Source organism: Crocuta crocuta, unplaced genomic scaffold (assembly GCF_008692635.1).
Source record: "Crocuta crocuta isolate KB4526 unplaced genomic scaffold, BGI_CrCroc_1.0 scaffold267, whole genome shotgun sequence".
Taxonomy (NCBI): Eukaryota; Metazoa; Chordata; class Mammalia; order Carnivora; family Hyaenidae; genus Crocuta; species Crocuta crocuta.
This window is the reverse complement of record NW_027531899.1, coordinates 3,135,749-3,150,589: the sequence shown is the minus strand read 5'-3', so window position 1 is coordinate 3,150,589 and position 14,841 is coordinate 3,135,749. Positions and strand designations below refer to the sequence as shown.

Below are 14,841 nucleotides of genomic sequence, written 5' to 3'. Positions count from 1 at the left end.
AACTCCTTATCTAAGCTCATATTTCTGCATCAAAACAACTACCTGTCCTTGATTCTGTGCAACTGAAAACAGAGACTATCTGCTCTAAAAACTAAAGCTTGATGTGCATAGCTTCTTACAGATATTTACCTGCCTTACCTTTCAGCTTCCTTTGTTTCAGAAGATGTTACAGTTATCGTGCTTTGTCTGAGGACTACATGAGGATCAGATATAATATTTAAAAAAATAAAATACTGTTTCGGCATTTCACCCTTTCATAAGCTAATGGTAAAGTCTTATTTCCATTTTATTTGTAATCTTATCTTGGCCCATCTTAACTACCATTAGTTTGACTTCAATTTCTGTGAAGAGCAGTTTCTAAAAGTAGCTTTAAGTTTTGATTTTGTGATTTTATCTTTACTGAATTATTCTGCAGAATATTAATAAGGAACAGATTCAAGGAGGTCAAACGTGTCATGCCTAAAAAATACAGAACAAGGCAAGAAGATTCTTAGAACACAGTAACTTCCAGATCCAGTTTCTTTTCCTTATATAATTTATTTTTCTTTTTTCCCCAATTCATTGAGGTATGGGACATATAATACTGTAGAAGTTTCAAGTTGTACAATGCCATGCTTTGATATATGTATATATTGCAAAATAATTGCCACAATAGTGTTAACACTTCCATCACCTCACTTAATTACCTTTTTTTGGAGTGTGTGTAGTGAGAACATTTTTAAGTTAAGCCTAGACAAAAGTATTTTCCAAACACTCTCAAAGTTTGTTCCTTTGGCCAAATCTTTTACAATATCAGTTTAGATACTTACTCAGTAAATTTTTTGTTTTTTAACCACAGGCAAAGTCACATCCATCCTAGCTGCCATGGAGTCAGAATAGATTTCCAGAAACTAGACTCACTCTTGGGATGCTGTCACAGATGGATACATTATTACTGTTGCCAGAAAGGACCTTAAAGGAAACATTAAAAGAAATATGCACTAATTCCTTGGCAAAAGCGATAGAAGCCACATCTTTAATAACATGTTACTTTAGATAAGCTTAACACTTGGTCCTTTGAAAGCACTTTCATTAATGCTGGGACAATAAAAGGGAGAAGGTTTCAACAGTTTTGATTTAGGCTTTTGGGAGAGACTGAACTGAACTGACTATTCATCAGCTGGAGAGTGTCACAGGGTGAAGTGTGCTCCCATTATGCAGAGCTGCAGCCTCAAATCCTTAATTCTCCCATCCCCAACTTCTAAATTTCACAATCCTTCTTAACACCCATTAAGCTTCCTAATCATAGACATATATGGTGCCCCAATCTACAACAAAGGATCTTGTAGTCGCTGATACTTCCGGATGTCCAAATATGACCATCAAAGACCACTGGCCAGTGACTACAAAGCTCACTGATCCATTCTGATTGCCCAACAGAGAATTACACAGATCACCAATCACGAATATCTCCAATGATATCCCAATGACTGAAGATCAATCGCTGACCCCCACAGACCCACCTCCCCCCACAATTACTGACAGTCATAATCGATGACCTCCATGGATCCGTATGTTTTCCATTCCCTGATTTACAGAAGTCCAAACTAATACCCTCAGATTCCTCCTATCCATGATTTAAGAACTGATGGCCGAAAGCATTTCTCTAAACATTGGTCCCCATTAGCCCTTCTCATCACTTAACCTCAAAGTTTCCGCAATCATCACTTCCAGGTACCCAAACAGAATTCAGGACCTCCAATCACTGACCCTCTCAAGGCTTCCGATCATTGCGCTCTAACGCTGTTCAAATCAATGTTTTTGAAGCACCCCACTTGGCCCCAGGCCCCTAAAGACCACTATAAAGTGATCCCCACTCACTGTGCATCAAGAAATCGAGAACCCTCAGTAATTGATTCCCACATACTTCTAATCCATCTTCACGGACACTGCCACAGACTCCCACAAACCTCCTCCCGCCCCTACGAACCCCCCACGAGGTTCACAAGTCCAATCACTTAACCCCTTCAGTACCTTCGTCACTGACACGGACACCCATGACTGACCCAGAAGGGCCACCGTAGCCGTCCGATTACTATCCAAAGAAGTCTTTAATTCTGACTGTTTCTCATACTGACCTTTCCCATTTTTCCTGGATCTGCGCCCATAACCCCAAACTGATCTCCGTACCACGGCGCCCTCACCGCAGTATAATCTCTTCCCATTCGAGTGGCCAGTGCGCAGACTCAGTCCCTACTTTGAGGCTGTGGGCCTCCACCTGGCAATCTTCCAACGAACAGGATTCTGGGTTTCTGAACTTTAACGGGAAGCCTGATGGCCGCGCCCTCTTGACGCCTTGTTGGGGGCAGCCATGTTTAAACCTCTGCCGTACAGCGGTGATTAGGCCTTTTGTTAGACCAGAGGGTTAAGCTGTTTTAGGGCTGAGAGAAACAAGTGCTTCTGGAGTTGTAAACACAGACGTCCCTGCAGCTTTTAGCATCTCAGACGCCAAAACTGGCTGTGAGCAATATGGAGGCGCCCCACGCCCAAGCTAAGCTTTCTTTGTCTCCAGCAGAGCTGGCGCTGAGGTAAGATGGCCTCGTACATTTATACTGTTTCTTACGTGCAATGGGTGGGGCCGCCTCATAGGAGGAGCTCCCCAAAACAAGATGAAACTTTTCTTGGAACAACTCTAGGAGTTGGAGAGCACCGGAGAAGAGAAGCTCTTCCCTTGGGGACACCGAGGCCACCAGTGGAAGGGGTGCGAACTACGGTGAAGGCGGAGCCACGGGAGAGGGCGATTAAGAAGTTATTGGCTCTTATTGAAAGAAAATGTTGAAAGCAGGGACCCTTTTTTTTTTTTTTTAGGATTTCAACTATTTTAAATAAATTAAGAATTTTAACACTCTATGTTGCTGCTGATTTGAGAGATCCCATAGGAAATTTAAAAAAATGANTTATCTGATATGTCATTTGCAACTATCTTTTCCCATTCCGTTGGTTGCCTATTAATTTTCTGGGTTGTTTCCTTGGCTGTGCAGAAGCTACAGGGACTTTGTCTTAAGTAGTGTTACAAAATAAAAATTCAGGAGAGTAAATTTGAATATCTAGTTCAGTGTATTAAACGATTCATGAACCAGGCCACATCCCATCTAGCAAGTCAAAAGGAGCTCCTCGAAGTTGTACAAAATGGAAGTTTTTTATAGGAGGGGAGGGGGCAAGAAAGCTGTTAGCAAAAAGGATTGTTCCAGGCAAGGTCACCTTCCTTTAGGTGGGTAACTGACCCATGTGAGTCATCAGGTTTGTCACTGAACACAAAGGGCACCTGGCTTGGAGTGCTTCAGCCAAAGAATTAACCCGTCTTTTGGTTTGAACAAATGGTTTTTACTACTTGCGGCTAGTAAGGAGACAGAGATAGTCCACAAAGTTCTGTCCCTAACCCAAACTTAAGAACCAGTTTATACTGCCAGCGGGCAACCTTTTGGTAGGCTATTCTTGCAATTAAGAAGCGGTCACAGGAACTTAGAAAACCTTTGTAATTGTTCAAGCATGACTTAACAGGGGTTTGCTTAACTCTGCAATTTCCCAAGAACATTGATGATTTTCTTTGTTCCCAGACATCTGCTCAGTTACCTTTGGTGGGCTTCCAGGAACAGGGAAGTTCTCAAGGACTCATAAAGCTGGAAAACAAACATGCTGGGAGAAACAAGATAGTTTAATTTCTCACTGTGGTCCCTGGTGAGCTAATCCCTAACATAATCTCATTTTCGGGGAATGGAGAAGGCCCAAGTAACGGTTTACCTCCTTGGTGCTAATCAGAAAATTCCTGACTGGTTAATGATGAAGTTTTGGGGTGATGATGGGGTCCGGGGCCAACGGCCAAGAAAGAATTCTTGAAGACATCTTTGGTGCAAACAGGTGATTTTATTAAAGCATGGGGACAGGACCCATAGGCAGGAAGAGCTGCACAGGGGTTGTGACAGGTAACTCATTATATACCCTCAGGTTGGGAGGAGGGATAGAGTAAGTCTCTAAGGAATTTTGGAAGCAAGGTTTCCAGGACCTTGAGGGGCTGGCTGTTGCTAAGGAAACATCATTTATCACTGTTTAATAAAATCTGTCATGAGACCCTTCAGATTCATATTGGGGACCATAAGGTTGGAGCATGATTGCCAGCATATATCCTGGGGCAGTTGAGATAAAGTAAGTAGACTTACAGGATCCTCATGGTTGGGACAATATTAACCCACGGTCTCTTTTGCCCCCAGCAAAGTGTCATCCTTGAGGCAGCAGAGCTCCTAGAGGGAGGTCACTCTGCCTATTTCAAGGACTTGTCAATGGGCTGTAGGCAGTAAGGGAATTTAATTTTTCATTTGCCTTAATTTCCCACATTACCATGGCAAGCACTTAAATCCCTTCCTTTGTTCTTGGGTACCAGGAGTATCCAAGGAATATCAACAGATCCCACCTAGGGTGGGGGTGAGGGTGCTAGCTTGTGTTTTACCCCTCAGCCAGCCTCATGCTCCCTCATCAGTTAAGACTTATCTTTCTAGGGGCACCTGGGTGGCTCATTTGGTTAAGCATCCGACTTCGGCTCAGGTCATGATCTCACAGTTAGTGGGTTCGAGCCCCGCATCGGCCTCTGTTCTGACAGCCAGCTCAGAGTCTGGGGCCTGTTTCAGATTCTGTATCTCCCTCTCTCTCTGACCCTCCCCTACTCATGCTCTCTCTCCCTCTCTCAGAAATAAAACATTAAAAAAAAAGAAAAAGAAAAAAAAAAAGACTTAACCTTTCTATGGGAGGTTGAAACTACAGTTTAAGTTAGGTATTATTAAGCCCTGGCTTGGAGGCTTGGATAAGTGACATTATCTGGGGCCTGTAGTTTTCTTTCTAACAGTGGCTTACCCCGGATGCTGACAAGGATGTGAGTGTGGACAGTTTATTTGGCAGGTAGGGGATAGGAAAGTGACAAAGGAGGAGTGGAACCCAATACAGAGTGTATCAATGAGGAGCTTATCCCTGTGAGCAATGGGGGCTCAATCCTGTGGGGAACTCTTAAAGACAGTGGAGATACAAGTTGCCCCATTCAAGGGCCACTGAGGCTGAGATATTTGTACATCATCTCTCATTCCTCATTGTTGGGTACTACTGCAAAGACCTTAAAGCTCTAGCACTTCTAGCCTGTCTCATGGGCAAGGTCTCAGAGTTTCTGTTAGGTCTCATTTACTCATGTTCTTTTTCTTCTTCTTAAGTTTATTTATTTATTTTGAGAGAGAGAGCAAGCAAGAGAGGGGCAGAGAGTGGGAGAGAGAGAAACCCAAGCAGGCTCCACACTGTCAGTGCAGAGATCAATGTGGGGCTCAAACTCACAAACAGCGAGATCATGACCTGAGTTGAAGTCAGACACTTGACAGCCTGAGCCACCCAGGCGCCCCTTCTTCTTCTTTTTGTTTTTCTGTTTATTTATTTTGAGAGAGAGAGTGAGAGAGAGCACCAAGCAGGGGGAGGGGCAGAGAGAGAGGAGAGAGAGAATTCCAACAGGCCCTGTGCTGTCAGCATGGAACCCAACAAGGGGCTCCATCTCAGATCATGACCTGAGCTGAAGTCAAGAATCAGACACTTAACCTACTGAGCCACTCAGGCACCTACATTTACTCAGGTTCTATACTTTGCCTGTGAATAAGCCAAAGAGGCTATGTTCCCACTTCAAGGGGGGAAGCGAGAAAGGTAATCATTTTCTGAGTTTTGTCCTATGCCCCAAACATCTGATGGCATTCGGTAAGAGCCAGATCCCAAATATGTTCCAGGACGTAGCTTCAGACAAACCTCTGCTCATCCTGGCATCAACATCCCCTACTTTTGGTGATTTACAAAATAACACATATTGTTCATAAGACTCTTCCCTTTGATTGGACCCTACCCTGGATTCCTGAAAAACTGAGTACCCTAAACCCCATTCCAATATAAACACTTAACCACAAGTGACGACGACTCATTCTCTTTACCTTCCTGAGTCTCCCAGACACTCTGCTATTTTCTGTTATAAACTCTGTTTTCACCTCCAGCTCTCATTGGACTTCTATCCTGCATGAAGCCAAGGACCTTCTTGTGGAACCTCTGTGGAACCATCCTGTCGGTCCTCAGACCCAACCTGCCTGCATCATACTGACAACATTCATTTCATAGCATCCAAAGCAGTGTTCTACACATCACAGACATTGGAGTCTCTAGGAATACTTTGTCTTATGAAAATAGCTTTTTAAAAAATCGTAATTCCAGTTGGTCATCATACTAACTGCTCTAGCAGCTGGCCTCCCAAATGGCTACCTCCTGCTGTTAACACTTTTGTGTAGTTCCCTTCCTCATTGGACCAGGGCTGATCTGGGAGGCTAATAAAATACAGTAGATGTGATGGCACATCACTGCTAAGAATAAGTTATAAATTATACTTCTGTCTTCAACGTGCTCTCTCTCTCTCACTCACTCTCTCTCTTGCTCTCTCTCAAATAATTTACTCTGGAAGAAGTTAGTTGCCATGTCATGAGGACGCTGGCACAGCCTACTCAGAGGCCCATGTAGCAAGGAACTGAAATCTGCCAACAGCCGGGGAGGAACTGATGCCTTCCCCACCCAAGTGGGTCTTCTTGGAAGCAGATCCTGCAGCCCTGGTCAGACCTGCAAACCGTGCCAATAGAGTGACTGCAACTGCATGAGAGACTCAGTCAGCACTCTAGCCAGCAGCTCCCAGATTCTTGTCTTTCAGAAATTGTGCGAGATAGTAAATGTTTGTTTTAAACTGTTGAGTTTGGGAGTAATTGGTTATATAGCAATAGATAACTGATGCTGTGGTAAAAATACTATAATTGGTGTCTTTGGATTTCTTAAAGAAGTCCTGAAACATGTGAGATTTTTCTTTCAAATCAGAGAGGATTATTAGTGTATTTCCTCTTGTCCTGCATGGTGGAGCAATCATGGCTCTGCTAGAGCCAAGTTAGTGGAAAAAAGACTATTGGAATAAGATTACAAAATTAGATACAAAACTTTTCATATCCTACAGGGCAATAAAACCAGACCTTTAAGGTTATCTTTTCTGCAGATCAATTAGCATCTGTAATAGACTAATACATGAAATGCATCAATTTTCTGCAAGTGAATACCTAGCTATACAGTCTGAATTCTACTTAGTGAAAAGGCAATCATACATCCATTCCACTAGAGTATTAGGATCTCAAACTGGTGCAATTTTAATCTCCGGGGGACATTGTCTTGAGACGGTTTTGGTTGTCACCATCTGGGGGGTGAGAGGGGAAGAATGGGCAGAATGATACCGGCACATAGTGGGCAAAAGCCAGGGATGGATGCCCCCAACCATTCTATAATACGGAGGACAACCTTCCACAACAAAGGATTATCTGGCCAAAAATGTGAACAGTGCTGAGTTTAGGAAACCCTTCTCTAGAATGGCCTATTAGACATTGGGTCAACATTTATTTAAATAAAAATTAACATTTATTTATTTTTGAGAGAGACAGAGACAGAGTGTGAGCAGGAGAGGGACAGAGAGAGATGGAGACACAGAATCCAAAGCAGGCTCCAGGCTCTGAGCTGTCAGCATAGAGCCTGACATGGGGCTTGAACTCATGAGCAGTGAGATCATGGACCTGAGCCAAATTCAGACACTTAACTAACTGAGCCATCCAGGCGTCCCAACCTTGGGTCGATTTTCAGACCATGCTCTAGTATGACTTTGAGGAGTCACACAGGCTGATGTAGTAATGTTTCCTTATTTCCTAGTTTTTTAAAAATAACTTTTCTTAATGTAAAATTGGCAAAATATTGAGAACTTAAATCTGGATAATGAATACATAGTGATTAATCTTTTATCTCTATTTTTGTAAATGTTTGTATTTTTCCTATATTAAAAGTAAAAAAGAAAAAAACTGTAAATTCTTGTCTTTAGCTTATGGTCAGTGCCATGTACAAGGGACCATGACTAAAGATCATGTTTAGACATACTGTTTAAAGATGTTCTACTTTTACAACTTGGCCCCTGTACTCTGCCTGTCTCTCAAGTCCAGTGCTTCTGAATTCTAGCTACATTTTAAAAATTCAAAAACTTTAAAAATACCAATGATTGGGATCCATTGCCAGCAATTATCACTTGCTTTTCCTGGAACAAGGTCCTATTTTTCTTTCTTTTCAATTTTACTAGATGTGGGAAATTATGGACTCACAACCTAAATTAATTAAGGAACCTCAAATTTGGTTTGAGTTGGGCTGGCTAATACCTGGCAAGATGAATGACAGTCCACACTGCAGGTGGGCATACCAATCTTATGCTTCTGCCTCCACAAGTAACTTTTTAGGGACAATGACCAGCAAGCTGTCATAGATAACCAAGTCATGCAAAGGAACAGAACCACATGAGTGAAACCTAGCAGAGAGAGTAGAGAGGCACCTGGGTGGCTCAGTTGATTAAGTATCAGAATTTGGCTCAGGTCATGATCTCATGTTATATGGGTTCGAATCTGTGTTGGGCTCTGTGCTGACAGCTCAGAGCCTGGAGCCTGCTTTGGATTCTGTATCTCCCTCTCTCTTTGCACTTCCCCTGTTCATTAGAAATAAACAATATCCAGCACTACATCTACATATTAAGGATATAGTGGGAAATAAACCCTATAATCCAAACAGATGCAAGAGTTGAGAGGTCTTGGGAGTAGGGTTTATGGGGAGCAAGTGATACAATGTTATCTACTCACTAATGATAAGAAAGGCTAACGATCACTAACTACTATATAATTCATATCATTTGTGGGCCTCACAGTTGTGGGCTAAGAGAAGTAGAATGGGGGGTGCTATAAGAATCCCTCAGGCCTAAACCCAAACTAAAGTAACATCCCTAGTCCAAAACTACTCTGTTTAGACCAATCTGCTTATAAAGTTGACCCTTGCACAATATGGGGGTGTTAGGGGCACTGACCCCGCCCCCAAAGAGTTGAAAATCTGTATACAACTTAATTCCCCAAAAACTTAACTACTAATAGTATACAGCTGACTGAAAGCCTTACCAATAACATAAACAGTCAAATAACACATATTTTGTAAATACCCCTCCCTTCTTTCCCTCCGCTGGACCCACTAGAGGACAGCCACAGCCTGTGCCTGAGCCTGTCCACCGCTACCGCCAGAGGGCGCCCCCCTCCAAGTTTCTGCACTTCGCTTAGCAAAGGTGGTGGTTTGGGTGAAGCTGGCGGACACTTGTTGCCCGCACTTGGGCCCGGGAGGCCAGGCCTCAGTTCCGAGTTGCTGGGCTCCTGAAGCGTTGTGGGCGGTGGGGAGGGGTGAAAGAGGAGGGTGTAACCCGGGATTGGGGGAGAGTGAGCCTGCTTTACTCTTCTCGGTTCTCCTAGATCGTGGACCTCTAGCACTACGGCTGTGGCGGCCAGATTTGATGGCCAGACACGGACACTACAGACTGCTGTAGTGGACCGAAACCTCAATGGAGTGGGTAGGAATGGGGTCCGATGTACGGCCAGGTGGGCTGGGGATGATACCTGGTGGCCCAGGTGATAAAGATCCCATAGCCTTGTCACCTGAAAATCCATTGACCCTGAGGCCTAGACGTGGGTGGAGGAGTCCCATGCCCTGGCAACACACATCAGTTTCTGCTTCTCCCAGTGTCTTTCCGGAATCCCTCCCTGCGGGTCTGCAACCCCACTGCCCCCACCACAAAAAACACCCCCTTCCCTAGTGGACATAGGCCCAGTTGTGGAAGGGCTCCCTCCCGGTGGGGCATACCAGTTGCTCAGTACCTGCCTCCTTGGAGAGAGGCAATGGTACTTCGCAGAAGTCTTCCAGGACCCAGGGCTCTTTCCTCTGTGGCTGTCCGCTGACCGATTCTTGACTCCCTTCTGTCAAGGACCATCATCCTCCCCTTGACAAAGCAACCAAGTCCTGTGGTGCATCTGTAGACTCAGGGGAGGGTCTGAGTTACTGCTGCCCCTGGTGTCTTCTCTCCTGGTGACTTTCTTATCCCCTCATCGTATATTTCTCGCAAGACGAGTACCCTAGAAAGCGGGAAAGCACAGCTGGAGCCTGAATGCTGAGGTCCACAGAAGAGGATGGGATTTGCCTGCCCAGTGGGTTCTGGTGGCCTACCTGGTGTATCCATGTTCATTTGGCAAGTCTTTCATGGCCTTCTGTCTTCACAGGGATTTTCCCTTGCAAGTCATCACACGTGATGGGTTGTTGTTTCATTTGATATTTTTGTTTTTTGTTTTTACATGTGTTTTCCTTCTCCACATATGTTTTCCTTCATAGAGTTCATGAGCCTTTTATTTTCATTGATTGATGGCAGCCCATGGTAGTGAAGGAGCATTAGTGAATTCAGACCTTTCCCAATGCGCCTTTCCCTCCTACCTTGTATTTACATAGTCATTTGGCAAGTCTTGGTTTGTCCACATTTTAGTGGAGTTTCTTTCTCTGTAGGAAATATTAAACCTTTATTTTACATATTATCTGCTGGGGGAAGAATTAGGCTTAGATAGAATTAGATTCCATTTATAGTTGATCTTGAAAGATGTATTTCTAAAACAAAGCAAGGTGGAAGGAATTCATTCTAGCCATTAGGTGAGCAGAGCTTGCACTAAGAGAATATCAGGCATGGGTATTGACTATTTTTGTAACAGAGAATTTTATTTTTTCAAATTTATTTATTTTGAGAGATACAGAAACAGCACAAGTGGGGAATGGACAGAGAGAGAGGAAGAGAGAATCCCAAGCAGGCTCTATGCTGCCAGCACAGAGCCTGACATGGGGCTCGAACTCACAAAACCATCCCAGAGCCCTTGGTGCTGGGCAGGCAACAGTATTGTGGGAATGGGTAGTCATATGGACCCCTAATGGAGGGAGCTACCCTCATTCACAAAAACGGACAATCTGTGCACATGCAGCAGCAAGGTCCATGACCTATCAGGGCACAAAAAGCCTTTTGAATACATACTGCACCAAGGCCTCATCCCTACCTCTTGATCGTCACATGGAGGCACCTTCTTCATATCTCAGAACCTCTGCTACCTGTCTCGATGGATATGATGGGCAGAAGTACACCAGAAGCCAAAGTTACAGCACTGTCACTGCCTACTCCATTTCGTGATGGGAAAAGCAAGAAAAACAGACCAAGCCCCAGGGCTCTCTAGGTCTTTCTGGAAGAAGGCAGGCCTGTTGCTGACAGGGCTCCCAGATGGAGACACTAGAGGACGCCATTGCTTATGCCTTCTGGTGTTTCTTCTTAGGGCCAGATTGCCAGAAGCTGGTGCTGGGCACTCCCTTCTCAATAGATTTACCCATCCAAGGTCTGCAGAACTCCTGCCCTCCTTATCCACCTTGACACATCTTTGCTGTCTTGTAGAATCAAGGTTCTTCTCACAATCCTCTCAGAGTAAGGGTCTCAAGAGTCCTGTGCTCTGCCTTCCACCTGGAAATTTGATCCAGTCCTTATGACTGGGGGAGCGGTTTTGCCACAGGGCTCCTTCTTCATTAATTCACTGGGTTTCAAAATTATGTGGCCATTCAGAGGCCCAGGGCATTTGAAGGGGACTAGCAGAGGATGTTTGGTGCATAGGCTGGGCCAGAGATTTGGCAGGGAGCTGGTATCCTTTTGGGTTGAGGGCAAATGAAGCAAGGCATCTTCTTTCCAGGTGGATCCTTGTTCCCACAGGAAATGTTGAGATTTGGCCCATTTGGCTCCCATTTCCTTCCCCTTACTGTATTTCTGACTATTTATTTATTTCTTTTCTCCCTAGGAGCCATGTAGCCATCACTCCCTCAGCTGGCACCCCTGGGTAGCTTCACAATCTCACTGTACTCCTGTGCTCAGTGAGGGCTACCAGGCTCTGCACTACCAAAGAAAAGAAGGCCTTTAGTAGCTAGGTGCTTGGTGCTTGGCCTGCTGTGCTATGCAGGGTGAAGGGGAGCCAGCTTGCCTCACTGACCTGATAACTGACTTGTCTTCATTCTGGGAAGCAGACAGTTTACACATGGGTAGTAAAACTGGGAAGGGTTAGCATTGGAAGAGCCCTTGCCAGGAATTAGGGAACCAAGCCCTTGTTGCAGATTACTGAGCAAGAGCCCTCATAACCCAAGAACTATATCTCATGCACCGCTGCCTCCCTCAACTGATGGAAATCGTGGCAGGGATAGAACAATGCAGAAATTACTGGCTCCCAAAGAAAGAATGCAAGCTTCTTGCTTACAGGGCGCTCAGGTGTAGTTGTTCGGGGGGCTCCCATGGCTAAGCCCACAGGTCTTTCTTTTTCCAGATATAACCTGGTGGATAGGAGACTGCACTGGGGGCTTCATTCTCAACATTCTCCAAATCTCATGCATGAAGAACAACTCTGGCAGTGTGTATCTCCACTGCCACCCCCTTAGTCCTTGTGATGAAAGAGGGTTTGCATGGGGACTATTCCAAGACAGAGTCTTAGAGTAACATCCTCTTTTTTTCAGTTTGGAGGGTTCATGGTGTCCTTGGGATGGTAACAGAGATGTTGCATTGGGCCCTTCTCAATTTGGTTTCAGAATGATGTGGCCCTCCCCAAACCTAAGGTATGTCAAGGTACCCAGGGAGACTGCTTGTGGGAAGGCTAAGCCAGGGGTTAGTGGTGGATCTCGCCTACTGTGTGAGACAAAAGGAAGGGAAGGCAGAGGTCTCTTTCCTCGATTTTCCCCATACCCATTTGAACGGACAGCTTTGACTCACCTTGTAGTCATTTCTCTCCCATTGCTGATTTTCTAATTTGGTCTCACTTCACACACCGAGACCATGTGACTCTCCCATACACATCTGAGTTACAAGGATTGTAAATGAGTTTCTAGTCTGTTCCTGACCCAATAGAGGACTCTGAGTGTCTCATGTCCCAGAGGACATTGATTCACATGTCCCTGAGCTCTTGTTGCTTAGGAGGCTGTATAGCTATAGTAAATAATTTCTCTTCTGTGGATACAAGAGTCTCCCTGGAATTGTTTCAGAGCCTTTGTCTCAGAGGCATGTCCTTTCCCTTTAAGCTGGGAGTCTGGTGCAATCCTGGTAAGTGTGCAATAGGTTTGACCACAGGCACCATGGGGTCGGGTTTAGGATTTGTGGGCATCACCAGGCCTGTAGGAGACCGGTGGAGAATGTTTGTGTGTAGGCTAAGCGAAAGGTGTAGGAAAGGAGCTGGTCTCGTGTCTGGATCGAGAGTTGATTAGGAAAGCTATCTTTTTCATTGAGGGATGCCAGCCCTTTGGAGATGCAGAACTTTGGCACTGCTTCTACTCATACACATCCCAAGGCTGCTTTCCTGGCTAGGTCTCCATTCATATTCAGGAGCCATGGCTGTTATGAATGGTGATGGTTTCTCAGTCATTTCTCTATAATCCCAGATGAAACCTGGCCCTTCTCTCCCTGAACATGGTGTTGCTTAGCTGGCTAGGGTATGCATGAGCGTGGGTATCCAGTGGACCTCCCTTCCCTCACTAATAGAGATCCCTTCATTTTGAAGAAGAGCACGGTTTCATGTGGGCAGCAGGATGGGTACCTGAACACAGAAAGTACCATTGGATGGAATCCTGAACTAAGACTTGCTTCCAACACTTCCATCATTCAGGACACATCCCTGCTACACCTATATCACTGCTACCCCTAATTACTGATGGCAAGGGTAAGACACATGCCTAAAGCCAGGTCTTTCCCTCTGATTCTGAAGAAAGAATCTGGGCAGGCTCCTTGCTGACAGGGCTTTCAGGTGGAACTGATAGATGGCACTGTTTGCCAAAGCTCACAAGTGTTTCTCCTTCCTGAGTCAGTCAGTGAGCTGGGGAAGACCATGCTAGTCAGGTCACTCTCTGCATTATGTCATTCTTGTCTCTGATTCAGAACTCTGGCCTTCCCACTACACATTGTCACCCCTATGCTCTGTTTTAACTGTGAGCCCTCCCTGGGGTCCACTCCATGTGTTTGTCATACATTCATACCCTGGGCTCTCCAGTGGGGATCCTGATCCATTTGTTGTGACTGTGGCATATGTTGGGCCAAAGGGCCCCTGGCTCTTCAGCAGGATACTTTTCATGGGATGCTTGTTCATCTCTGCACCAGTCCTGCAGAACTCAGGTTTGGGCCCAGCAGGCCTGTGGTTTTCATTTTGTTTTGCCATGGACAGATCCTCAGAGCCTCTCAGGGTTTCAAGCACCTTGAAAAGATAAGAATACTGTAAAATGGGAAGTTATTACAGTATGTGATGATGCTCAGGGCAAGATCTATTTATTTTAAACCAGTGCCACCTAAATGATACTTGAGTAGGCAAGGCAACCCTGCTCTAGTACCTCATTCTGCATTTCTTCCAGGCATATTGCACACTGGCCAGCATTTTGATTCTGTACATCCTTATATTAGGTTATTCCTGGCATTCTTCAACACATCACACCATGCATATCCATTTCATGCGAGGATACACATGTGAGAGCACTTGAATCCTCCAAACGTGGGCTGGGAGAAGGGAACTGGTAAGGAGGCAAACACCAGGTGCTGCCCCAATGGGCTCCACCCTATCTGCCAGTCCCTGCCTTCTGCCACTGTCCCTGGGGCTATTGTGGACCTAGTCCTGCCAGCCAGAACTGTCACTGTTGCTATTATTGAGTATACACTATTGCTCAGGCCCATGCCATGGTTGCCACACGATGACCTCAGAATGGCTTTGCAGGGCCACTGAGGTTGCCATGGCACTGCCCTGATGCACAGGGCTATTCATGCCTTGGCACCTGACCCAGAAACCTTCTTGTGGTGGTGATCTACACCCGTCCCCGATTCCTGTGGTCCCACTGGCC

The 14,841-nt window shown here is 45.2% G+C and overlaps 1 protein-coding gene across 3 annotated transcripts in view; it reads right to left on the bottom strand.

The window, feature by feature from the left end:
- Nucleotides 1–14,520, bottom strand: part of ZNF793 (zinc finger protein 793) — a 33,935-nt gene extending 19,415 nt beyond the window's left edge. For 2 of the 3 annotated variants that reach the window (XM_077773758.1, XM_077773759.1), the window contains exons 1-2: nt 14,341–14,520; nt 13,993–14,207 (exon numbers count right to left, since the gene is read on the bottom strand). In XM_077773758.1, coding sequence (XP_077629884.1) covers nt 13,993–14,207; nt 14,341–14,352 — 227 coding nt within the window. In that variant the 5' untranslated portion in view covers nt 14,353–14,520. Of the gene's footprint in view, nt 1–809; nt 952–2,117; nt 2,193–13,992; nt 14,208–14,340 lie in introns of those variants that run through there. The other variant, XM_077773760.1, reaches the window with a different exon arrangement.
- Nucleotides 14,521–14,841: the final 321 nt, after the last annotated feature.